This window comes from Myxocyprinus asiaticus, chromosome 2 (assembly GCF_019703515.2).
Source record: "Myxocyprinus asiaticus isolate MX2 ecotype Aquarium Trade chromosome 2, UBuf_Myxa_2, whole genome shotgun sequence".
Classification (NCBI taxonomy): Eukaryota; Metazoa; Chordata; class Actinopteri; order Cypriniformes; family Catostomidae; genus Myxocyprinus; species Myxocyprinus asiaticus.
In genome coordinates this window covers 5,961,290-5,988,047 of record NC_059345.1, presented here as the reverse complement: position 1 = coordinate 5,988,047, position 26,758 = coordinate 5,961,290, and the positions used below count along the sequence as shown (strand labels likewise).

Here is a 26,758-nt window from a genome sequence, read left to right as displayed (position 1 = left end):
ATATATATATATATATATATATATATATATATATATATATATATATATATATATTTTTTTAACATGTTATAACAGTCAGGATTTATATGTAATCACGAGTCTTCCTAAATTTTGCTTTTATTCTTTTAAAAATAATATGCTTTCACTGTCTATTTATTTTGTAATTTTTTGCAAAAAGAAATATGTTCAAATCTACGGAAATTAAAATAGGTTGCAAACTTTAAAATTGAAAAAAAAAAAACCCTCCTTTTCCAGCTGTACTTTGATGCCTAGATTAACATATATAATGTGTACATAGACAAAACAACCAGCTTTCCCTCTAATCCTCAATAAACCTCTAAAATGTACAGCATTTCATCTTTTTGCCTCTCGCCCTTCATCCCTCTCTCTCTGTCTCCAGCAAGGAGCGCGGCGTCAATAGAGGGCCCATCTGTTCCCATACATCAGGCTCTTCATTTCAGTTTATTAGCTGGGATAAATCATAAATATTTCATTATACATCACGGGCGGCTGTCGCAGGGACGGCACAATTTATCAGTGCTGCCCTCTCTTGCCGCCCGGCACTGGAGCAATAAGCTTTCCAGTCTATTAAACAAGATTGATACAGTGTGTAAATTTAGATATTGGGAATTTCTTCACAGACCAGTGCTCTGCAGTGATAGGCTGGGGTGCAGAGGGGGTGGAGAGGTGAAGGAGACGATGAGAGCGAGAGAGAGAGACGAATCGGGGTGGTAGGGAAAGTGGCTGGGTGTTCACAGCAGTAAGGGTGTATTTACACTCGCCCCGTTCCTCTTTAAAATAACCCCACCCGCAAAAACGCAGGGCGTAATTTTGTCACAGTGGCATGGCTCTCTTCTCATGCAAATGATTCGGGAGAGTGAGAGCGTGTTTGACATGGTTCAGATAATTGATTGGTGTGTGAGGGGAGAGGGGTGGCTCGGAATTTATGGACGTTTTCATACTCTCTAGGAATCCATAATGCAAAGAAGTCATTATTTTTGGCTTTTTTTCCCAGTAAAAAAGATCTAAACATCCTTAAAACAAGATGCATTTACATTGTGAAAAAAAAAACATTGCTTCCTCATGCCAACCTGATCGTAATCCTGAAAATGAGAATGAAAGACATAAAGCTTGAGCTTAAATAAAAAATCAACCCAATGATAATGCTAATATGGATATATAGTGCTAAAATGAAATACAAGGGGCATTTATTGATTTATTAATTATTATTAATATTATTTTATTTTTTTACAATTTAATTTTGTATTTAATGATTTGTTTAAAAATTAATTAAATTTTTAGTAATTTGGCCCTCCATATGAATTAAGTTAAATAATAATATTTTCTTGTTTTAAGCATAAATCTAATAACATTTTGTGAGGTTTATGCTTAAAACAAGAAAAAACACAAACAAATTGTCAACGGGGTAAGAAAAATAAACTTAATTCAAAATATATTTTATGTAAACAAGCCTTAATATCTTAATAAATAATAAATAGATTTTTCAGTCTATTTTAAAGATTTAAAAAATTTATATATTATTAATTAAGCACAATGAGAAGTATTTAATTAAACCTAAATACTTCACATTCGTGCTCAATTTATAATAATGTTAAAAAAGATTACTCATTCATTTTAAAGGAAATTTGACATTAAATCTTAAAAACAGTAAATCCAAAAAAAAAAAAAATTAATAATAATAAAAATTAATAATTAAAAAAAAAATAATAATAATAATAATAATAAATATATTTTATATATATATTTTTTTATTTTTATTATTATTATTATTATTATAATTTTTTTTTATTTTTTTTTATTTACTGTTTTTAAGATTTAAATGTCAAATTTCCTTTAAAATGAATGAGTAATCTTTTTTTTTTACATTATTATAAATTGAGCACGAATGTGAAGTATTTAGGTTTAATTAAATACTCCTCATTGTGCTTAATAAATAAACAAGTCTGTCTTGTTTTAAGGATGTTTAGATATTTACAGGAAAAAACAACTTGCATTGTTGCAAGTATTCAAAGGTCACAAATATGGTATTAAAGTTTACAAGAAAATAAAATGACACTATTTCATAATACACATTCCTGGTCTTATTGTGCATGAAAAAAAACTTTCGTTTTCGGCTGTTGGACTTGTCACCAAGGCTGGCGTAAGGCTTACATTTCAACCAACAATTGACTGTACATTTTGGAATGAAATGCCCACTTTTCACGATCAAGTAAATTCTCAATGGGTCCTATCATACAAATATTTTTTTGAATATCCTGTTTCACTCAGAAATACTAAACATTATGGATGTAAAATGGGTTACAAATGCCATTTCATGTTGACTTAAAACCCAAAGGTCAGTAGTCTTCATCTATGAAAAAAAGAAGAAATAGAAGTTTAATGTTAATGTGTGGATATGAATGCAGCAGCAGTAATGGCATAAGCCTACTGGAGTCATGGTGGATGGCGATTCGGCCCAGTGGCTTTCCTAATTAAAATGATAAGAAGCTTTATTGCGGTAGGTTTTTTTCCCCCTCTGTCTGTCTGAGGTGTTTAAGGGAACACAGCCATGTTGCATGCTAAACAGGGATGAACACATGATGCAACGAAGAGAAAGCATCCAACAAACAACTCATGCATTTGAAGCAAAGTCATCCTTCACACTGCATGCCTATATTGCAGTATATATCCCAATTCTTACGCTAACAAACATATATGCACTGTTCCGAAACTTCGTAAGCTGCCCATCTAGACAGCTTTTCAAGGCACCATAGGTACGCTCGCGATACGAAGGCTGTTCCAAAAGGTAAGCTAAAATAAGATACCTAATTTAGATACAGTATTGCATATACTTTGCAAGTAAAGCGATTACTGAATGCATTGCGAAGGACTAAGCGAAAAACTTGTGAAATGTCGATTTTTAACATACTTTACATTTGCTGAAAAGTATTACTTCAATAATAGTTCAATCAATTTTACCCAATTTTTGTGTTTATGTATTTTTATGCTAATAATTCTCGTGCGATCCCGTGACCACATGTGGTGTATTTTAGTTTCAAAATACACAATGCATAATTTAATTTAAACCGACTGATCTCAGTTCAGGAGATTCTGTGCTATCAGTAAAGGGGTTAAATTTTCAATATATGGAGTCATGTGATAAAACAACATGGTGCCGACCACGGTGGAGTTCATCTTTGGGAGAAACAGCAACAAAACTACATCTGGTAAGAAACCTAATTAAGTTTTTACATTGAATCCTGTTTGAGTCAAAAGAATAGAGTCTCTAGTTTCATCAGATATGCATTTTCAAAATCTGAGCGATTTATCGCGAACCGTCACGCTAATTAACACAATGTACACTAATGTGTACAATAGCACAAGGTTTTCATTAGAAATCATATATTTACTGTGCATTATCATAATGAGAATCAATGGGTTCATCCAAAAATAAAAATGTTTTGCTTTCACAGGCTTTATATGGAGTTAGGATGAAAATAAGGTGCATTTCGAACTGTTCTGAGACCAGTGCAGACAGCACACTAGAGGTTAAGTCATTCACTAAACAGGGAGTAAGGGTGCATCCTATAGCTCTCTATGCAGCCAAGTGCATTCAATCCAAACTTCCTATCAAAAGTTCAGTTTCAGGCTGTAGATGATGTTTGGACCACTCAACATGTATGGCTGACATGAGACAATGGTAATCAGTACATGGATTCAGAATTTATTGTGATCGGATGCAGTGCAGTGATTGGATGATGCTGGCCATTGCACTGAATCAGAATTATTATGCAAATTGTTGAATGTCTGTAATGTCTCAAAAACATAAATAACCAACACTCCAGGAAAGATAAATAATTTGATGAAAAAAAAAATGGCCTTTTTTGGTATTTTTTTGTTTTATTTGTTTGTTTCTCCCCATTTTCTCCCCAATTTGGAATGCCCAATTCTCAATGCGCTCTAAGTCCTCATGGTGGTGTAGTGACTCGCCTCAATCCGGGTGGCGGAGGACGAATCTCAGTTGCCTCCGTGTCTTATCACATGGCTTGTTGAGCGTGTTACCGCGGAGACATAGTGCGTGTGGAGGCTTCATGCTATTCTCCGTGACATCCATGCACAACTCACCATGCACCCCGCCGAGAGCGAGAACCACATTATAGCGACCGCGGGGAGGTTACCCCATGTGACTCTACCCTCCCTAGCAACTGGGCCAATTTGGTTGCTTAGGAGACCTGGCTGGAGTCACTCAGCACGCCCTTGACTCGAACTTGCAACTCCAGGTGTGGTAGTCAGCGTCTTTAGGACTTTCTTGATATTATTTAAAATTACACAACTTAGTCCCGCTGTTTAGATTTTTTTTTTTTTTGGCATGTTTATTAGGTGCTACTAGTTACAAATAAAAAACGGAAATGGAAAATGCACACAGCAGTCACGCTCAGGTATCAGGAGGTTATAGTATCGGACTGTTTGCAACGTACAAATGTCGAACTCTGGACGATCGTGTGTCACGACTCCCTTGCAATATGCTATTTTTTATGTACAGCTTTTCAAATCAGTCACTTATGAGGTTCTATTTTAGTGATGATGCTAAGGGGCCGTTCACACTGAACACGTTTTTGCGCCTGTCCACACTGTTTTTCAATTGTTTTCTATATAAACATCTCAATCTCAAAAGCAGACGTCTTTGACTGTTACGCAGCGTCTCGCGTGGGAGCTACTAATTATTATTATTATTTTATAATTATTATTATGTCAAATGTAAACTAATTATCACTACAATAACAGAGCCACCTTGAGGAACAAATAGCATGTATAGTATGTGTACACGCATATGGGATACTGCTAATTCACCACTGTTGCGCAGAAGTTCAACATGATATAATAATTATTTGTATCACTATTATATATTTCGTCACTATCTACCCTATACACTTTTGGTGATTAAGCAAAAAACAGGTAGAAGAGGTAGAATAAGGTCCCGGGGTCACTAAAGACCCAAGGTATGCATTTAAGGGTTTAGCGCAAGGAAGCGTTTGGTGTGCACTGCACTTTAGAAGGCAGCTGCCTATGTAGGCAGTAGACAACATTACGTTTTGGAAAAGTACTTCAGATTTACAGTTATAGTATAGTACATTTACCCATACACACCAACAAACACACCTCCTGGCAACACTTAAACAAACACAAATAGGCTGTTTTGCTGGGAGCAAAGTGTGTAAACAAAAATTACACACACGCACACACTTGCATGGGAGACTGAAGGGGAGTTGACAGCTCTGGAAAGGGCAGTGTGACAGGGGCCATGTTTGATGTCCAGCACACTTACACATCAGTGAACAAACACAGCGCTCTGACAGGCTGTGAGCTCCACCACACCTCCTGAACACCTGTGTGAATGACACGATATTTACTGACAGTCATGAAAACACAACAGGTGAAGAACACGGACTTCATGTCCTTAAAGCACACTGGGCGCTTACACATTACACGTTGACTCTGGGCTGGGCTTGTGTTAGGATATTTTTGGATATTCTAAAGTGAAAAGACAAAACATCAGGGTAACACTTTGCAATAAGGTTGTATTTGTTAACATTAGCTAATGCAATAGTTAACATGAACTAACAATGAACAACACTTTTACAGCATTGATTAATCAAGTAAATGTTAATTTTTACATATTCCAGTGCAAATACAATTTTATCATTACAAATTGTATGCTATCACAAGTTGATATATTATGAACTAACAATAAACAATAGTATATTTGTAAATTAACATTAACCTAGGTCAATGAAAGCTGTAAAACATTTGTTTATTGTAAATTCATGATACCTAATGCATTAACTAATGTTAACGTACACTTATGAGCCAAAACATTATGACCACCTGCCTAATATGCTGTTGGTACTCCACATGCTGCCAAAACAGTGCCAACCTGCTGAGGTATGGACTCTATAAGACCCCTTAAGGTTTTCTTTGGTATCTGGCACCAAGACATTAGCAGCAGATCCTGCAAGTTGTGAGGTGGAGCCGCCATGGATGCTCAATCGGATTGAGATCTGGGGAATTTGGAGGCCAGGGCAACACCTTGAACTCTTCATCATGTTCCTCAAACCATTCCCGAATAATGTGTGCAGTGTGGCGGGGTGCATTATCCTGCTGAAAGAGGCCACTGCCATTAGGGAATACCATTGCCATGAAGTGGTGTACCTAGTCTGCAATGATGTTTAGGTAGGTGGCATGGGTCAAATTAATGTCCACATGAATGGCCGGACCCAGGGTTTCCCAGCAGAACATTGCCCAGAGCATCACACTCCCTCCACCGGTTTGTCGTCTTCCCACAGTGCATCCTGGTGCCATGACTTCCCCAGGTAAATGGTGCACACGTACACGGCCTTTCCAAGTGATGTAAAAGAAAACGGGACTCAATGGACCAGGTGACCTTCATCCACTGCACCGAGGTCCAGTTCCGACACTCACGTGCCCATAGTAGGTGATTTCGACGGTGGACAGGGGTCATCATGGGCACGCCGACTGGTCTGCGGCCCCATACACAGCAGTGTGCGATGCATTGTGAGTCGTGACATATTCCTCCTGTAATCATTAACATTTTCTGTGACTTGTGCCACAATAAATCTTTCTGTTTGGACCAGACGGGATAGCCTTCTTTGCCCTAGCGCATCAATGATCCTTTGGTGCCTAACACCCTGTCGCCGGTTTGTGGTTTGTCCCTCCTCAGACCAATGTCGGTAGGTACTCACCGCTGCTGACTGGGAGCACGCCACAAGCCTGGCTGTTTCAGAGATGCTCTGACCCAGTCATCTGGCCATAACAATTTTGCCCTTGTCAAAGTCGTTCAGGTCTTTACTCCTGCTCATTTCTTCTGCATTCAACACGTTGACTATGAAAACTGATTGTTCGCTTACCATCTAATCTACCCAGACCTTGACATGTGGCCTTGTTAGGAGATGATCAATGTTATTTGTTGGATCTTGGGGTCAGAAAGTGTCCAAACTACAATCAGATGTCACCTACATCAAAAGTTATTTGGGAAGGTTTCAAGAAAAAAGCCTCTGCTCTCATCCAACATCAAACTCAAGTGTCTTCAGTTTGCCAGACACTACTGGAACTTCAAATGGTACCGGGTACTATGGTCAGATAAAACAAAAATAGAGCTTTATGGCAGTAAACACCAGAGATTGATTTGGCGCACAGAGGTAGCCATATGGAAAAGTACCCCATGCCCACGGTTAAATATGGTGGTGGATCTTTAATGTTGTGGGGCTGTTTTTCTGCCAGAGGTCCTGGACATCTTGTTTGGATACATGGCATCATGGACTCTATCTAATACCAAGAGATACTAAATCAAAACCTGACTGCCTGACAGAAAGCTTAAAATAGGCCATGGCTGGATCTTCCAGCAAGACAATGATCCAAAACACATATCAAAATCAACACAAAAATGGTTCACTGACCAGAAAATCAAGGTTCTGCCATGGCCATCCCAGTCCCCTGACCTGAACCCCATAGAGAATTTGTGGGGTGAACTGAAGAGGAGAGTCCACCAGCGTGGACCTCTGAATTTGGAGGATCTGGAGAGATTCTGTATGGAGGAATGGTCTCAGATCCCTTGCCATGTATTCTCCAACCTCATTAGGTATTATAGGAGAAGTCTCAGAGCTGTTATCTTGGCAAAGGGAGGTTGCACAAAGTATTGAATAAAAAAGTGCCACACATATATTTGACAAAGATATTTGTTTTTTGATCAAACTTGTGTTGTGTTTGCAATTGTTTGATATCCATGAGAGGATAGATTTTTGTGAATTTTCTGAATGAAAGATCAAAAGGATAAACAATAAAGACATATTTTAAACAGCTTTCTTTGCTCATATTTACCAAGGGTGCCAATATTTTTGGCCACAACCTTATATAGTTATCTAGTTACACAGTTTCCGTATAGTTCTTTATATGTCATTAAAAATAAAAAATAGAATTAGAACTTAAAAAAATGTATCTTTTGTAAATTATATTTAAACTCTACTGAAACTACGGCTTTGTATACTACATATTTCTGTGTCAAAATTACACAAACATATTCATTTTAAAATTATAAAATGCATTCGGTGTGAACGGCCCCTGACACACTTCCCTTCTTTAAAGCAGCTGACTATATTACAATGTGGTTTACATAAAAATGTATCATGTTAAACTGAAAATAATTAGTCAATTATATTGTTAAAAAAACCAATAAGCTTTTTCCAAAAGCAAAAGACTGGAAATGTAAAGAGGAAAAAAAGATGAAAATACATTTTAAAAAGACAAGACAAAAACTACTGTTTTTTGTGTTTTTGCATACCAGCATCTTGTTTAATATCGAGCAAAGATTGGTTTATGAAGAGCAAGTATTGCAGTGCTCCAAGAATAGTGTTGATGGACAACATATAATGTGTCGTTTATATGCCTTCTCCGATATGAGCTGAAATTTTGAGTTGTAGATGAACTGAGCTTGATGGAAAGTGTTCTCTGGTAAGCAACCAGAGTTACAGTAAACACTCTCAGCTACATGAATATTAATGCATGCGTGTTAAAGCATTATAACAGCTCTAGCTTCATGGAGAGGCTAATGAGGACGAATTACAGACAAGCACTGACAAAACACACAGCTCAGATGACATTTATCTTCCTTAACTTCTTTTTGTCATCAGCCGCATCCCATTTAGCATACTATTGCAACTTGCACTAAAAGTATAAACATTGCTGGTTATAATAATAATAATAATTATATTTATTTATCACACATTATACATTTGCACATATACAGTGAAATTCTTTTTTTCCACATATCCCAGCTAAGCTGGGGTCAGAGTGCAGGGTTATGGGAAAGTGCATACATTTAAAGGAATGTTCCGGGTTCATACAAATTAAGCTCAATTAGCAGCATTTGAGGCAAAATGTTAATTTTCACAAAACAAATAATTTCAGCTCATCCCTCGTTTATTTAAAAAAATAAAATACAAATTACGGTTACAGTAAGGCACTTACAATGGAAGTGAATGGGGCCAGTTCAAAAACATTAAAATACACACTGTTTCAAAAGACATTATACATGTTAACATGATTATAGTGTGATAAAATCTCTTACTAACCTTATCTGTGTCAAGTTATAGCCAATATTGCAACTTTGTTGCCATGACAACGAAACCCTGTAATTCCAGCATAGGATATAACTTTACACAGAAAGTCGAATTTATTTTTGTGGTAATCAACATTATACCACAAATGTTGTCGATTGAGCTTAACTCGTATAAAACCCTGAGCATTCTTTTAAGTATGTCAAAATACACCAGTACACCAGCATTGTGGCATATCGTCAATGACCATCATGTCAATTAAATTGCGTCTACCACAGACCCATTTGCTGTGTAGGGCTGGGAATTGATCCAGATTTCCTGATTCGATTCACAAGCTCTCGATTCGATTCTATATCGATTCATATGGGTATATTTCAGTTATGATGTCCCTTTTGCTTACAAAAATGAAAGATATTTTTCCCCAGCTAATGCTGTTAAATATACAGTGGATCTTCTAACTATGTACATTCCGAAAATATAAATTTTATTAATTATATTTGATTAGTTTTCATCATTTTGGTCACATTTTGGCTTTTCAAAAATGAACAAATCCATGGGGCAGATTCACTAAACGGTTGCGCCACTTTTGTGTGTGGTATTTCAGTGCAAATACCTGCGTCTTATTCACAAACCACCCGCAATCATGTTTAGCGGGCGCAATCAGTGCTGAAATTGCACTGAGTCTTCAATATTTCCATGCAAACATGGCTCCTTTCTATGTAAATTAGGCTCATTAAAGATTACGCTTCATTTGAATTTTATTTAAAAGAGATGTTTGTGAACGTTTTCAACCGATCATTTCAGTAGTAATTAATCAAATATTCAGCAAATGATGATGAAGAGCGATATAACCTGGCATATATCCGGATGCACGTTCTGCATGTTTAAGAGATGATCCAGGTGTCTGGATCAAAGTGATGCTGTTCAGTCCCGGCAGGGTGGGTCAAATACGGTGGTCTGCGGCATCCTCGGCAACATTGCGCTCAGAATCGGACCACAAAATCAGTATTGCGCATGCAAATTGCGTTCAGCAGCGATTTTGTGGACGTATCTGCACCGCTGCCTGATCTGCATAATTCCTTTAGTGAATCGGGTGCTAAATGAGCGCAGTTAGTGTATGCAAAAAAACTGCGCTTTTAGCGGGCGCAATTCATCCTTAGTGAATCTGCCCCCATGTGTTTTCAATCAATAAATAAGACATTATATTTAATATATAATTTTTTGTTACATGTTTATTGTTTAGTTGCAAAATATTTTTTTTTATTATTTTCAGGTATTTACATTGATTTGTTGAACACATGATAAAACCAGTACTGTCTCTTTAACAAAACCGGCAGAAAAATTTCTGTAAAGAGCGTCTGTAAATAAGCGCATCTTAAATAGAGAGGACTTGAATGGCTTCAGCTCATCCGTACTATGCATGATTAGAATTAAATTGGTATTTTTTTGATGTTGTTTTTGATCAACAACTGACTGTAGAGAACAGAAAGGGTATTCAAAGAGACATTCAATGACAAATGGGTCGAGTGGATCTCGTCTTTGGACATGCATTACATGGAACAACTAGAACCAGAATCAGTCTTGCATTCATCGTCATTTTTAAACACATGAAAAAGTCTAAGGTACTGTCACAAACTTTTCATAGGGTTGTAGGAAATATTAGGCCAAAAATAAATAAATCCACAGGATACAGCATACCATCCGAACACCTTTTGCATAAAATGTTTTAACGTACTATAATTTGAGATGCACTACTTTTAATCTTGCACATTATGTAGGATGCCAGTAGCATGCCAGTTGGAATGCAGCCATAGTCTTATTTTGGTAATTAATACCCAAGCGAGTGCTTTGCACTTGGGTGAGTGATCTAATTTGTCTAATATGATACAATGAGAGGGGGCAGAATTGCTTGGTGATAATAGCACTGATTGCACAGCTCACATATGATAAAGATTAAAAACCTCCATGATATTCTAACAACATTCATTCAAAGCACAATCAATAGCTTACCAGACATTTCTAGAGGATTGTTAATGTCGGATTTCATTATTCTGTAGAGGGCTTTGGTAAGACATTGACAAATTGCAGGTAAGTTCACAAGGAACTACTGTACAACATAATATATAGTTTAAGTCGAACTGTAAGAATGATAGTCTGACCCAAGAGGTCAGCAGGACTGAGAAAGGACCGAAGTGTGACCTGAGGGTGGAGGTCAGAAACAGATGAGAGAGAGCGAATAACATGTAATCAATTCCGAGAAACAGGGCTGAATGATGAATTGGCTGCCCAGCAGACTGAAACCTCACTGATGCACAGAACAAAGCAAATAAAACAGATAAACACCTCCATCTATCATTAATAACAGTCTGCAGTCTGATCTCAGAACAGCAATGGTGAAGAGAGAGAGAGTGAAACAGCTAGTTAACATTCTCACCATCACTCCAGTGCTCAGTACTCAAACCCGTTACCACCCGCCCATGTTATTTATGAGCAGCAGGGCTAATGTGCATTCCCTAACCAGTGCTTACCTGAGTGCACCCCACTTTTAGCATGCCTCCATTATTCATAACTATGTGCACACAGCATTTGGAAAATTGCTAATGCTTCTGTGCACGCAGCCTTGCCTTATTTATTTATTTTTATTTATTGTTTCCAAGAGTGTAATTTATTCCAGGAAATGAGTTGAGGGCATCACCTAAACCTTCTTCTTTAATTTCTTTCCACTCTTTCGGTTGGTTCTCCAAACGTTTGTGTGCTAAATACAATTTTTGTTTACGCACACAGAAAACATGAGGCTAAAACCATTTTAGTAAAAATGCATACTGTACACAAAAATGGCCAGCGTGATCATATGAAAATATGTGACTCCGGCGACATCTTTGTAAAATGACATTACCTGTTTTTTTTTTTTTTTTTACATGTATCACAGCAGTTCTGAGGTGAAATATCCACTGTGTGGTGCTGAAAGAGGGTTAAATGTTCTCCCAAACAGATGAGACTTTTAAAGTAAATGTTTTATCGAGTTTTAAATCAACAGAACCGTCCTCCCTACCCTAAACCTAAAACCTTAATCTAACTGATAGTGTCAGAAAAAGCATATGTGCGATGAAAAACGCAATTGCTGAAGCAACCACTTCATTTTGGGATGCTTTTACAACCCTTTCAGCTCATATGTCAACTCACGTGTTCAGCGGGATTCGTACACCGGTCCTTTGCGTGCAAGTGCAACGCACTATCTGATAAGCTATCATGCTACTTCGATCCCACTTGAATAAGGTAGCAAACATCATGCACTATTGTTAAAGTGTTTAGATGTCATAAGATAGCACTGTGTTGTGTGCGAAAAAGTACTGTAAGTGTTTATGAACTGATAAGCTGCTGTTTTGGTCGTGACTTGTCTGAAGGTGGCTCACGCTTTCTCAAAACAGCAAGCTCCAATCTGATTGCTTGGCTTTACACAATTTCTGGGAGTCAATAAAGTACATTTACATGCCTAGTTATAATCAAGCCACACCCACACCCACACCCACACACACACACACACACACACACACATATATATATATATATATATATAAGGTCTATCGATTTGACAGCTAGAATGCCAAGGATCTGCAAAGCTGTCATTGCTGCACGTGGAGGAGAACTCTTTGAAGTAGTTTAAGTTGGTGCCAGAAGGGCTGGTTTGAGTATTTCTGTAACTGCAACAGTCTCTAAAATTTACTCCGAATGGTGCCAAAAACAAAAAACATCCAGTGAGTGGCAGTTCTGTGGATGGAAACGGCTTGTTGATGAGAGAGGTCAATGGAGAATGGCCAGACTGGTTTGAACAGACAAAGTCTACAGTAACTCAGATAACCACTCTGTACAATTGTAGCGAGAAGAATATCATCTCAGAATGCTATTCTGGTGCTGTTTTGGCAGCACGTGGGGAACTACACAATATTAGGCAGGTAGTTTTAATGTTGTGGCTGATCGGTGTGTGTATGTATATATATATATATAGTTGGACACTTTATTTGTGAGAATAAGCTATAATGTGGACCTGCCTTTATACTCATAGTCCAAAGACTGGCTACACAAGACTAGAGTGAGCCAGGAGGCAAAAAAGGACATAATATCATGATATAGTGAGCTAATATTTCACTTACAAAGAGAGTGAAGCAAAAGCCAGAGCAGATACAGATGAAGATAATGACCTTAGATATTTATTACAAAGCCCTAATGATCTACTCATCAGTTAATGAGCGTGTGTGTATGTGGAGTGCTGATGGAGAACTAAGCCTGAAAAGAGCGTCCAAAGACAATAGTGAGACAAAACATAAGAAAGATATGGAATTAAATAGAGCAAAAGAGGAACAGAGACACAAAGGTATGCATGAAAATCAATGGGAAGAAAGGACCATGTGGATTGGCAGAAAGTGAGCACTCTATAGAGGTGCTAGTCACAGTCAGCAGCCAAATTTACACTATTAGAGAGACAATCGGGCAGATGCTGGCTGCATTGATCGGCCCTATTTCTCTCTCTCTCTCTCTCTCTGTGAGAGTGTGATGATGAAATGGACAAAAAGGGTGTGAGGGTGAGCAGGTGAGGGATCGGGTGCAACATTTAGCACACTCAGAAAGAAGAGAGAATCGAAATTCTGAAATGATTTGCTCACCCTTATGTTGTTTCAAACCCATTTGACTTTCTTCCGCAGAACACATAAGGAGATGTAATGCAGAATCTTTTTTCAATACAATGAATGTGAATGGTGACTGAGGCTGTCAGTCCCTAACATTCTGCCTTAATATCTTCTTTTGTGTTTCACAAATGATGACAGAATTTGCATTTTTAGGTGAGCTACTTTTATTTTTAAATGAAGTTTGAACAATGTAATCTTTGTTCGCCACTAACCTTTTGCAGCACAGCAAATTAATTTTGGACAATTCGTATGGCGCGAGAAATTCAAAACAAGAGAAACTGGTTAGGTAGCTCTTTACAACAAGGTTTCATTTGTTAACATTAGTTAACAACATTAGTTAACATGAACTACCAATGTACAATACTTTAACAGCATTTATTAATCTTGGTTCATGTTAACTTTATAGTAATAAATTTTTTAAATTAAAAGTTGTATATGTTAACTAGTGTTGGGTAACAAAAAAGTAATCCACTATAAATTACTAACTACTTCTCTAAAATTATAATCAGATCATGTAACTGATTACTTTATTGAAAAATTATTCACATTACTAATCATTTTACATTTAAGTTATTTTCTAAAACACTAAATAATGTCTATTTTCTATTTTCTTTATTGTCGCACACCCTTCAGCTGTCACAGAAACGCAAACAGACGTACATATGATCATATGAATTCACGTTTTCTCCCCAATTTGGCATGCCCAATTCCCAATGCGCCCAAAAAGTCCTCGTGGTGGCGTAGTGACTCGCCTCAATCCAGGTGGCGGAGGACGAATCTCAGTTGCCTCCGCTTCTGAGACCGTCAATCTGTGCATTTTATCACGTGGCTTGTTTGAGCGCGTTACCGCGATGACGTAGCGCGTGTGGAGGCTATTCTTAAGGTATTCTCCACGGCATCCACGCACAACTCACCACGCGCCCCACCGAGAGTGAGAACCACATAGCGACCACGAGGAGGCTACCCCATGTGACTCTACCCTCCTTAGCAACCGGGCCAATTTGGTTGCTTAGGAGACCTGGCTGGAGTCACTCAGCACGCCCTGGATTCGACCTCGCGACTCCAGGGGTGGTAGTCAGCGTCTTTTTAAAAGTAATCACTTTCATTTAAAGTCAGTAACTGTAATCTAATTACAAGAATTTAAAATGTAATGTGTTACACTACTTTTTGTGCCTAAAAAGTATTTCGATTATAGTAACTAATTACTTTGTAATCCAATTACATTCAACACTGTTATTGACATTAGTTAATGCACTCTGAACTAACATGAATTAACAATTAACAATTTTTTATTTATTAACTAACATTAACAAAGATCAGTGTTACCACTGATTCTGTATCTAGATCACTGATATACATATACATACATACATTATATATATATATATATATATATATATATATATAGAGAGAGAGAGAGAGAGAGAGAGAGAGAGAGAGAGAGAGAGAGAGAACTGGATTACTCATGATGTCATATTGCTATGCCCAAAAATTCCAATGTCACTATTTACTTATATCTGAAATCTGCATGTACTTCCCTACAATGCAAACGTCCTACACATGTAATTATTTATTTATTTAAAGTCAGGAGTTTTTTTCTGTTTATGAAAGGCCGAGCGAGTTATGTATATCTACTGTATATTAAACAGTATCCACCTCTAACAAACTTCATCAGCGAACAGATCAGCTGAATGTAAACAAGTTCACTGAAACCGAGGTAAGAGACAAACAGACATTTTCAGACTTATTTATTGTGAACATCGAAGTGTTTGTTCAGAGTTACTTGTTTTACGTTTTTATCAAAAAGTGCCTTGTTCTCGCGGTGCCTTGAGCGCACGCTCTCTCTCTCCATCACACACGCAGCGGGCGCTGAGATTGAGGGAGACATGCAAAGCAAAGCTGGTTAAAATGAAACTGATACAGGTCAGACTGGAGGACAATGAATTAAACTGACTACAGAGAGCACTTCAATGTGAAAACAAGTTAATCCTGGGCATTTAAGGTGATTTAGAAATCCCGGTCTGACTTTTTTAAAGTCCCTTTCGGGGGTAAGGACGTATTGTCACTCTAAACTTGCAGATATTACAGCTTTTCCTACTTACATTACAACTTGTGGACAGTTTTCCCGCTTCCTTGTGCTGCACTGATAGACTGAACTCCTGCGATCGGCATATATCTTCTCCCTTGTAACGAATATTGTCCAAATCAAACATTAAACATGATTGTCGCTAGAGGGCGAAATGCAAATGACGTATCCGCAGGTCGGAGACGGTGAAACGGGGGTCAGTCATTGATGCTCTATGAGAGATTGGGCATACTAAGATGGCCACTCGAACACTTGCGGTGGTTTCACCTCCTGCTGGCAGTTTAACGTTGCGTCAGCGATCCAATTCTATTTACATATCAGTGATCTAGATAGATTTAGTTATACGACACAACATCAAAGGCATAGCATGACATTCAGAGAATAATCATATTAAATACAGGAGATTCTTCGCAAACTGATAAATAGTAAAATATTAAATTGACACAACTTAATTTTTGTTTGTAGCAGTTAGTACCAAGAAAACAAGAAATTTATATTCTGTATTGGTTTTTTTTGGGGGGGGGGGAGGGGGGGGTTATCCCCTTTTCTCCCAATTTGGAATGCCCAATTCCCACTACTTAATAGGTCCTCATGGTGGCGCAGTTACTTACCTCAATCCGGGTGGCGGAGGACAAGTCTCAGTTGCCTTCGCTTCTGAGACCGTCATTCCGCGCATCTAATCACGTAGCTCATCGTGCATGACACCGCAGAGACTCACAGCATGTGGAGGCTCATGCTACTCTCCGCGATCCACGCACAACTTACCACGTGCCCCAGTGAGAGCGAGAACCACCAATCGCAAGGTTACCCTATGTGACTCTACCCTCCCTAGCAACCAATTTGGTAGCTTAGGAGACCCTGCTGGATTCAAACTCGCGACTCCAGGGGTGGTAGTCAGCGTCAATACTGAGTAATGCCCGTTAATTAATCAATAGTTGTTACTTTTAGACAGAAATTCTGATCACAAAGTCATAAAACATTTTCCACAAAATGTTTCAGTATGCACAGACCGACACTGCTGTGCAATTATTTGAATGCATTTTAGTCTATTATTGTCATATACAGTATTGTATTTCAGATAAACCTGCCTAAATGGCAAATAAAAATTAAACAAACTGTGAAAAAGACTGTTGTACACGAAGAGTCAAAATATTAATATATAAGAGGCAGCTAGTTGATTTCAGAAATTGTTTTGTCCACAAATGCATACTACAAGCATGATAATAAGAAGACACACACACACACACACACACACTTGCACTGGCTGCAGGCTGGTATGCTCTGAGCTGACTGCTCTCTCTCTTATTATGGGATGGTGGTGTGTAATGGAGTGTGACAGAAGCATGGAGCACACTGCAACTCTGTCCTTCCTACCTCCTGTCTCTCATTCAAACTGCTCTCTTTTTTCTACATTTGTATCTACCTTTTTTTTTTATTAAAGGAATAATTCGTGCAAAAGTAAAAAAAAAAAATCTATCATCATTTACTCACTCTCCTCTTGTACGACTTTATTTCTTCTGTGGAACACAAAAGGAGACATTTAATTTTAAGACTCTCTTATCCATACAATGTAAGCATTCAATGACCAGTGACTTTCAAGCTCTAATAAGAAGGAAAAATCCTGTTGTTATCCACTGAAAATCTTCTGGAAACACTTTGACGTGAAACGTCGTTAGATCTCATGCGTTTTGTGAATGATTGTGGCACGACAGGTTCAAATGTGCGAGAGTACAAATAAAAAGGATCCCGAAGGCTTCATATGGAGAAGAGAAACCTGGACATTCTGCTAAAATTCATCTTTTGAATTCCACAGAAGAAATTCATGTGGGTTTGGAACAATATGAGGGCGAGCAAACGAAGACACATTTTTCAGTTTTTGGTGTCCCATTCCTTGAATTTCGTGTCTCTTTTATATGGTAGCAAACTGGACCATAGTTTTCCTCTGCTCTTTCCATAATTCGCTCAGTGCTGGTTTCTCTGATGTGTTGTGCTGTGCTTCATTCACACAGTAAAAACACAAAAAGTCATAAAACTCCACTTGAGCAGCTGTCCAGCCAGCAAAACACACTGTGTAGAAAAGCTCCCTTTCACTGTTTGTGTAGTAACGTGACAGACAAGTGTAAAATCCAGTATATGTAATGTGTAAAATAGCAATACCGGTTTTAAACCAGCCGTCGTCAGTGAAGGCATCTGCAGTCTCCTGAGGTTTGTTCCAGTACTTCTGAAATACTGAAGACCCTCGAATCATCAGCTCACCCTCCTTCCCTTCTAAACCAGGCTTCACCTGAGAACACACACATACAGGTCCAGAGACTCTAGGGAATGCAAAATGAATGCCTCAATTACTAGCAGAGGTCGACCTATAGTGGATTTTGCCGATACTGACAACTGAGTTGGTGGAAAAGTCTGATCGATAACCGATTAATCGGCCGATAGTTTTTAAAATCTCTTTGTTGTTTTTTCTCGTAAATTTTGGTAGTCATTCCTTTCTATGACAGGTAGAGAAAGAGGCTGCAAGAATCCAAAATGAATAAAATCCCAGATACAGTTTACTGTTCAACCAAAATCCTAATAATAACCAGAAAAAACGTGGTACTTTTAACTTTAAACAAGCCCAAAACACACAAGGGACTCTTATTTTGAAATGGTGGAGACTTGGCTCTGTTACAATGCTCTATAATTAAGTATTTACCAAATTAAGCATTTATAGCCTCCATATTCACCAGATGAGGTTTAATGAGGATTAAGTTTTATTATTATTCACAAGATATGAAGTTAGAGACACAATGTATGTGCTAACGGGACACATTTTTCATATAGTCACATTTTTCTTTGTGTGTCCTTGCTTCAATTTAGAACACTTGATTATCTAATTAAAATAAAAAAAATATGCATTGAAGTGAGGATACAGATATAGATGAATATTGCCAATGATGAAGGATTTAGATACAGCAAATCCTCACATGACTGTTTTTATTTCTCCTCAAGAGGCTGCTGTTATACAGTAGAACAAGCCATTCTACCTGTAGAATCCACAGAGGGAAATGGAGGAATAACAATAAAACTAATATCGGCAACTATCGGCATAGATTTCTGCCGATAACCGATATTTCCATAAAAAAGCAACTATTAGCACCGATATATCAGTCTAATTCTAATTACTATATATAGTAAAAGAGAAACAGAGCTCATAAAGTACCTGGGTGCCCTTGCTGTTGCCCTCGGCAATGACTGTATTGGTGGCGTTTGTCATCATGATACGCACTTCCACGCCTGGCAGGGGCACTCCAACAGAACCTGGAAAAACACAAACAGTCCAAAATTAACCCTCACCAAACTCCAGATGTGAGCAAAAACTGGCTACGAGTTACTGGCCTTTATAAGGAATCACAAACTAAAACACGGTTTCAATTGCAACATGAGAACAACTAAACGAATCAAATCAAATTAAAGAAATACAGTCATCTACTAAGGAAAAGCTCAGTGACGTTTTTTTAAGTAACTAAGTGTTGTGAGGTGTAGAAATGTATGGCAGAAAGAGTTTGGATGAAAGTTGGATGACTACCAGTGTGAAAATATTTATTAAATTGGTTTTATTTTGTCCTGTAATAAGATAATTTAGAAAAATAATAGAAATTTGTAACCTGGTCCAAACTTTTGAGTCACTTTGACACAAAGACATTTTAAGTTAAATTAAAAAAAGGAAAGCATTTAAAAGATTGGTAACACTTTACATTAAGGTTCTATGTGTTAATATTATTTAATGCATTAGGTATCATGAACTAACCATGGACAATGATTTATTTTTTATTTTTTACCAAATTTATTAATTATTGGTTAATGTTAATTTATCAAAATACTATTTTTCATTGTTTGATAACTAATGTTAACATATACAACTTTTAATGTAAAAAGTGTTTTAGTATGTGTAGAAATTATCATTAACAAACTTAAAAAACAGCTGTTTTGTAAAGTATTACCAAAAGATTATATCAGCCAAAATTGTAATAATTATATCGCAGCAATGGTTTGGAGTAGAAACGTAATTTTACCATTAGAAAGCAGCGATTTTACTTTTCACTAGGGATGCAATGATGTATCGGCTGCCGATATTTATCAGCCAATTTCTGACCAAATTTAAAGCCGTCGGCATATCGATGGTTCATTTATAATTAATTGGTAACACACTTTGCACAACTCTGTGAATTCAAATGCTCAATCCAGAAATAATAATAGCTACAATATGTAGAAGGTTTGGCACTCATTTTTAATTTTGCTTCTTTCTTGTTCTCACATTAATGCCAAAAAACGGCATAAATGGATGTGACAGCTGTGAAAGCGACACTTACATACATGATGAGGGACACCATCCAAAATGCTATGAAACCAGCAGAGATATCGGAATGATTTCCATTAATGCTGCAAGATTGAAACTGCAATATGGCGACTGCAAAACCCTACATGGTTGCGATTTAAATTGCAAAAACAGAATTGCAAAAATTTTTTAGAATTACAAAATAACTTTTTTTTCCATATCAATCATCATGTTACCATATTTAGTTTTTATCTTTCACTGTGGCTCTCTTTAAAATTTTGGCCAACAGATCCAATGTTCAATGGAAATTCTTTATTGTTAGAACAGTGAAAAAGCTTTTGTAACTCTTTGCACATTTTTTAAGTATTCCTAAGTAAAAGTGATCTGATGACAAAGAAAAAGGTAAGTGGCAAAATATCGGTATTGTTATCGTTATCGTTATTGACCTATAATTTTGGTTAAAGCATTTCATATTGGTGACTTGATTCTTATAGTGGAATATAAACCATGGCATGCATTATTTTGAAATTCCAAAGAAAGGTAAAAGCCAGCTGGTCAGTGCCTGTATTTTCTATACATGCCAAAGACAATTTTTCACATTTGGTGCTAGGCAAGTGTTAATTCTGGATTTTGGGAGAAGTCAAACTAGAATCAAACCTCTTACTGCAAACCTCCAATGTCACCATTTAATGTCACACTATCTCAAACAGACTCGTGTTTTGATAAATATAGGATGTTAGCTTACTGTACACCAGCTTCAATAAGAGAAATATACTGCCTAAAGTGACAGAGCTATAGCAGATATACATCAGAAATAAGATGTCTTACTCCTGCATACATTCACATATGGGAAATCTGACCATTAGGGGCTTCGGTGTGAATATAAATGAGACGGGGGCTGATTTGAGGTCTGTGTGCAGTGTCCACTGGGATCTGAGGATGTATGTGTGCTTATACTGGAATGTGATTGTCCGTGAAGTAGTATTCCTGTCACAAAATGAAAAGAGGACACAATAGCTCTCAGTCTGCTTAGAGAAGCCATTAACAAGCCAGCAGTGCCTCTGCCCATCACAAGCCCTCATTAAAAAAAGAGCACACATACACTCATGTTTAATTCAAAACCTCTCCCACGGCAGTCCACACTGTGCCACCACTGGGAGTGGCAGCACCACCTTTTAAAACACAATACAGAAAAATTAATAATAATTACTATTATTGCCGCATTCAGTCTTATTTTTCATCTCTAGTTATCTGAAATTCTTGTTTAACTAGATTTTTACATTGTTTTTTTAAGAAAATTTGAGTGGTGTTTGCCCATGCAAAACTTAAAAATCAAGTCTATGTGTCTTTTTGTGTGCCTGTTTTATCGTCGGCCAGAAGAAAAGTGCAAGTGTGATTAATAAGAAAAGTAAAAGCACACCACTCCACAACAAGTCACACGATTAGAGGTATCATTCATGTCTGTATAGCACAAATTATGTGGCGCGAGTTACATGCAAAAGTTTAATAGTTAAGTTTAGGAGTTTGTTCAAATTCCTAAATCTATATGAGCAAAAGTAATATTAATGCTTGCCTTAGCTAATTGATTGCTAATTATGCCACTTCCTTTATTTGTATTAAATTTGTTGATTAATTACATTTTTAAAATATGTTTAAATTAAATTTTTATTTTAAATAAAATGTATATGTTAATTAAAACTTGTAGTTTGCACCTTGGTTTACTTTGCATTGTTATTTTACATTGTATTGTTATTTTACGTTTTACTCAATTTTGCAATATTTATATATTAATAAACTTTTTCTTTAATAATATTTGGTTAATATCTATCCATTTGCACCGCAAACATTTTTCTTTGACTTATTTTGTAACTTTCTCACTGTATCTACTCAGTTATACTGCAAATACTGTACTTCACCAAAATAAATGTACATTGTTTTTTTTGTTTTTTTGTCTTGCCAATAAAGCATACTATATTGAAATTGAAAACTGAGAGAACAGAGAGGAGAGAAAATGATTCAGGTTGACAGAAAACATTATTGATCTACAATTGACTGAAGAATGAGAAAAAGGTAGAGATGTGAAGAGGTGTAAAGATGTAAACAAAAAAAGAGAAAAAAATTACTTCAGTCCCTCTTATTATAAAAAACTATACATATATATATGTAAAAACGAGCATCATCTTTTAATTAAAAGAAAATGTGGTCTTGGTGTGATTTCTTTTACAGTATATTAACTAGAGGTAGACCGATATATCGGTTTTACCGATTAATCGGTGCCGATAGTTGCCTTTTGGAACTATCCGTTATCGGCAAAAATCTGTCGATAGTTGCCGATAGTTTTTTCATTCTTTAGTCATTTCAAAATAAGAGTCCCCAGTGTGTTTCGGGCTTGTTTATACTTAAAAGTCCCGTGTTATTTTTGTTTTTGTTATTATTAGGTTTATATTTGGTTTGAACAAAAAACTGCATCTGGGATTTTATTAATTTTGGACTCTTTGTCTGCCATAATAAAGAAAGAATAAGAATTATTATTTTTTGTTTTGTTAAATCGGTTATCATCCTTTCCCACCACCTTAGTTATCGGTATCGGCAAAATCCACTATGGGTCGACCTCTAATATCAACTATGAAATATTCTCTTCATACTATTTACTCTTTTAAAGTCAACAAGAAAAATTAAAAAGTCACCCATTTTACTTCCATAATGTGACATATTTCAGAGAGAAACAAGAAAAAAAAATGTAGACCAGGAATTCAGGGAAATTTCGATTTTGTTCACTTTAAATTAAATAATAAAACAAGATCAATTACAACATAAAATCAAAAGATTATAATGTACTCTCAATGTTATTTTTTATTCACAATGCCATACGATATTCTCTCTGTCCTATTCTCTTTTCAAAGAATAATGTTGAACCAAGCAAAAAACTTTTAGGTTTTGAGTTCTCTTTAATGAACACTAGTCGGTCTACAATATATATATATATATTTTAACTAGATCATAATCACATTTATGAGTTGAGATGAGCTTTCATTTAATTTATTTAAGCCAAGGATTGCATTTTTTTCCCCCTGAATTTATTTCACCCCTTCCCCCCTTAACTAAAAAAATATTCTTTGTAAAATCATCATCAAATCCACAATATTTCTTCTAGACACTTTTGATCTAAATTTGAAGTCTAACAACATCAAAATGTTGCTACAACATAGATAAATCAAAGACCTGGTTCTCGACACACTGCGACTGTCGAACATGTAAGATCAGATTCATCATAATTCATGGGTGTCACTTCCTGCGATCACAGTCAACACTGTGGCTGATATTGATTGACTTCATCCTACTTCTAAATACGACAGCCTCACACCGGTGTCTCACGAGGCTGAGCAGAAATTATCAATGTAAACTTCTCTTAATCGTCACCTCTGTGCATTAACTTCAGCCTGCTGTCAGTTTAGAACCCGCTACTAATAAAACAATACAGTGCTCAAGCTGCCTCTGACAGTCACCTTAGCACTTTCGCTAACGAGACGCATGTCAAAAGGCAAAGAAAACAATCCTCAAAACACAGAACAAATCGTGAGAAGAACGCTAGAAGTGCTTTGATACTGACACTTGCGCAAGACGTGCCGTTTGACAGGAGCAGTTTGATCAATGCTACATCACTGAGAATAACCCACAGAGGATTTCTCAGAAGATAAATCACACGTAAACAACAAACTGCAGACATAAAGAGAAACAAACGACTTCAGAATGAGAGTTTGATCTGTGATAACTCTCCATCATGAGCCATCGGAAGAAAAAAATATGAAAACAAAATCTATACCAGTGCGGAGATGAAACATAGAAGCATGACCATCAATATGAGAAACAGTAACAAAGGCAAGGTGATTTTAAAAACCAACGACCCCCCACCCAAGAGTCTGGCAGAATATACCGCAATATTGAAGCATGCATCATCAGGTTTTAGGACTAATAGTATGAATCCTAAACAGTGCATTGTGTTACCGCTACTTAAACTGGCACATTTAGGCAATATACTGTTTACACTGACTTCAAAACATGTAAAAGTCTCGTTGTTACTACTGTAAAATCATATTAAATTAATACTGGATAACTTTCAAACAGTTTTCAGTAACTTTCTGTCATTGTGTATTATTTCCGTTTTGATGACGGTAGCTAATAATACTAAGTTACCACAGTTTTACAGTAGTAACTGCCGTTAACTTTGGTTCTCATGGTAAATATTTGTAGGGAAAGGACTATATTCTGTTGTTGTTTTTACTATGATTATTACATATGAAGTGATGAGGTACCAGGTATGCGTGGCCCCTTAAGTGGATTTGATAGCGCCATGCCAATTTCAGTCATGCCGTAGCGCTCCAGCAGTATGTGGCCTGTGATGTCCGCCCAGCGCTCCAGAACCGGCTGCGGAAGAGCTGCAGAACCAGACACCATCAACCTGAGAAAGAGAGAATTAGCCATCATTTCATTTTATACACTGTTGTTAATGTTAGGAATTACGCTCTGGTTGTTTTTCTTCAAAAGATTTTGTTCGAAAGTTTCGGTACTTGTTGACCCTCGGGTAAAGTGCAAAGAATTCTATTTGAGAGTGTATTGATTGAAATGAAAAAAGAAGGTTTGAAGGCTCGTCTTTGATGCTGCTTTACTAAAGGATAAAAGAGAATTTTAGGGGAGAAGCTCTGGTTGGCTTGATGCAAAGTAAATTGTCTTTAGTCTAGACTTTGGCTAAATTACTCGGGTTCGGTTTGATGATGGAGGGTCTCCTGCAGTGTACCTGATTTTCTCTTTGCAGACGGCCCTGATGAAGTCCTGGACGCGAGCTTGAGTAAAATGCTGATCGTAGTATTCGATGAGTTTAGAGTAGATGGTGGGGACTGCCATGAATACATTCACCATCTGGGACTTTGAACTGAGCAACTGCTCCCAAACCTGCAACAAAGAAAAACTAAAAATAGATCACTTTCAAACAAACTTCGATCAGTGTTAAACAACTGTGTTAGTGAACAACTCATTATAAAGTTTAAATCTAAAATATGTAATTTCTTCGACACTTGCGTCCCTTGCGCCACTGAACTGCAAAAGTTTTCAAAATAGATTTCCAAATATGCCCCTCATCTGCTGTTGTTCAAACAGTCAGACAGTCGCAACCACAACTCACACCACTGGTTGAGTGAAGTTGTTGGGGCGGTTCTAAGCGAGTCTCTTAAAACAAACACTGGAATTTGTATCCGCCACAAAGACATTGTTTACAGTTTTTGTGAAAATTAACCATGCATGTCTTACTTATAGTTGTCTCTGCATATTAAGCTAAGATAAAAGAAAGTATTTTAGCTTTAAAGGTATTTATTCTGCTATTTGACAAATAATCAATCAAATATGTATTATTTAAGAATGCACCAATGTCGAAATTTTAACCGATAACTGATAATAATTTTTTATGTTGACCGATAACTGATATAATGGCAGATATTATAAATCTGTACTGTTTTGCCTGACTTTAAACTATGTAATGGCCGATAACCGATATCACGACCAAAATCATATATCTAAACGATTTTGGTTGTTGTAAAACAAACAAAAAAATATTATTATACTGTGTATCCCTAGTATTATTTGCCTTGAAAAGAAAGAAGTTTGAAGGACGTACCAATGTCGAAATTGTAGCCAATACCGTTAACAAATAGGTATTTTCATGCCATGGCCGATAACCGATATCATGATCGATATCATAAATCTTCATGATTTTGTTGTTGTAAAACAAACAAAAAAATATTATTATATTGTACACCCCTAGTATTATTTTTCTTGAAAGGAACATAAGCAGTTTAAAGGACATACCAATGTAAAAATTTTAGCCAATACCGATAACGGATAGGTAATTTTATGCGATAGCCAACAACCGATATCACGACCGATATCATACATCTTCATGATTTTGGCTGTTGGAAAACAAACAAAAAATATTATTATATTGTGAATCCATAGTATTATTTGTCTTGAAATGAACATGAGCAGTTTGAAGGACATAACAATGTCGAAATTGTATAATATTATATATATATATATATATATATATAGTGCATCCCTAGTATTATTTGTCTTGAAAAGAATATAAGAAGTTTGAAGGACATTCCAGTGTCGACATTGTTGCAATACCGGTAACAAATAGGTGTTTTTATGCGATGTCTACATGACTTTAGTTATTGTAAAACAAAAATATACCATTCACACTAAGTGACATACCATACTTCGAAATAAATCAGCAATCAGAAGATTTTAATATACAGTAGAAAAGATAGATAATTGTTTAATACTTTGAAACCTGGCATTGAAAAAAGGTTTACTGTTTGAATTGGGAAAAATAAGCCTTGATATTTCAAAATCAGCCTAATTAGACTGAAACAATGATTACAAATAAAATACAAATAAAAACACTACTGATAGCCAGTGGGATGCACAAAAATAGTGCATCCCTTGTATTATTTGTCTTGGTGACTCTATAAGGACTTTGGTCGAAAGG

The 26,758-nt window shown here is 36.6% G+C and overlaps 1 protein-coding gene across 2 annotated transcripts in view; it reads right to left on the bottom strand.

Moving 5' to 3' along the window:
* acsf3 (acyl-CoA synthetase family member 3) overlaps positions 1-26,758 on the bottom strand; it is a 59,961-nt gene that overhangs the window by 18,525 nt on the left and 14,678 nt on the right. For both annotated transcript variants that reach the window (XM_051721086.1, XM_051721094.1), the window contains exons 4-7: positions 25,013-25,167; positions 24,531-24,676; positions 19,102-19,199; positions 18,060-18,186 (exon numbers count right to left, since the gene is read on the bottom strand). In XM_051721086.1, the coding sequence (XP_051577046.1) occupies positions 18,060-18,186; positions 19,102-19,199; positions 24,531-24,676; positions 25,013-25,167 (526 nt within the window). The remainder of the gene's footprint in view (positions 1-18,059; positions 18,187-19,101; positions 19,200-24,530; positions 24,677-25,012; positions 25,168-26,758) is intronic.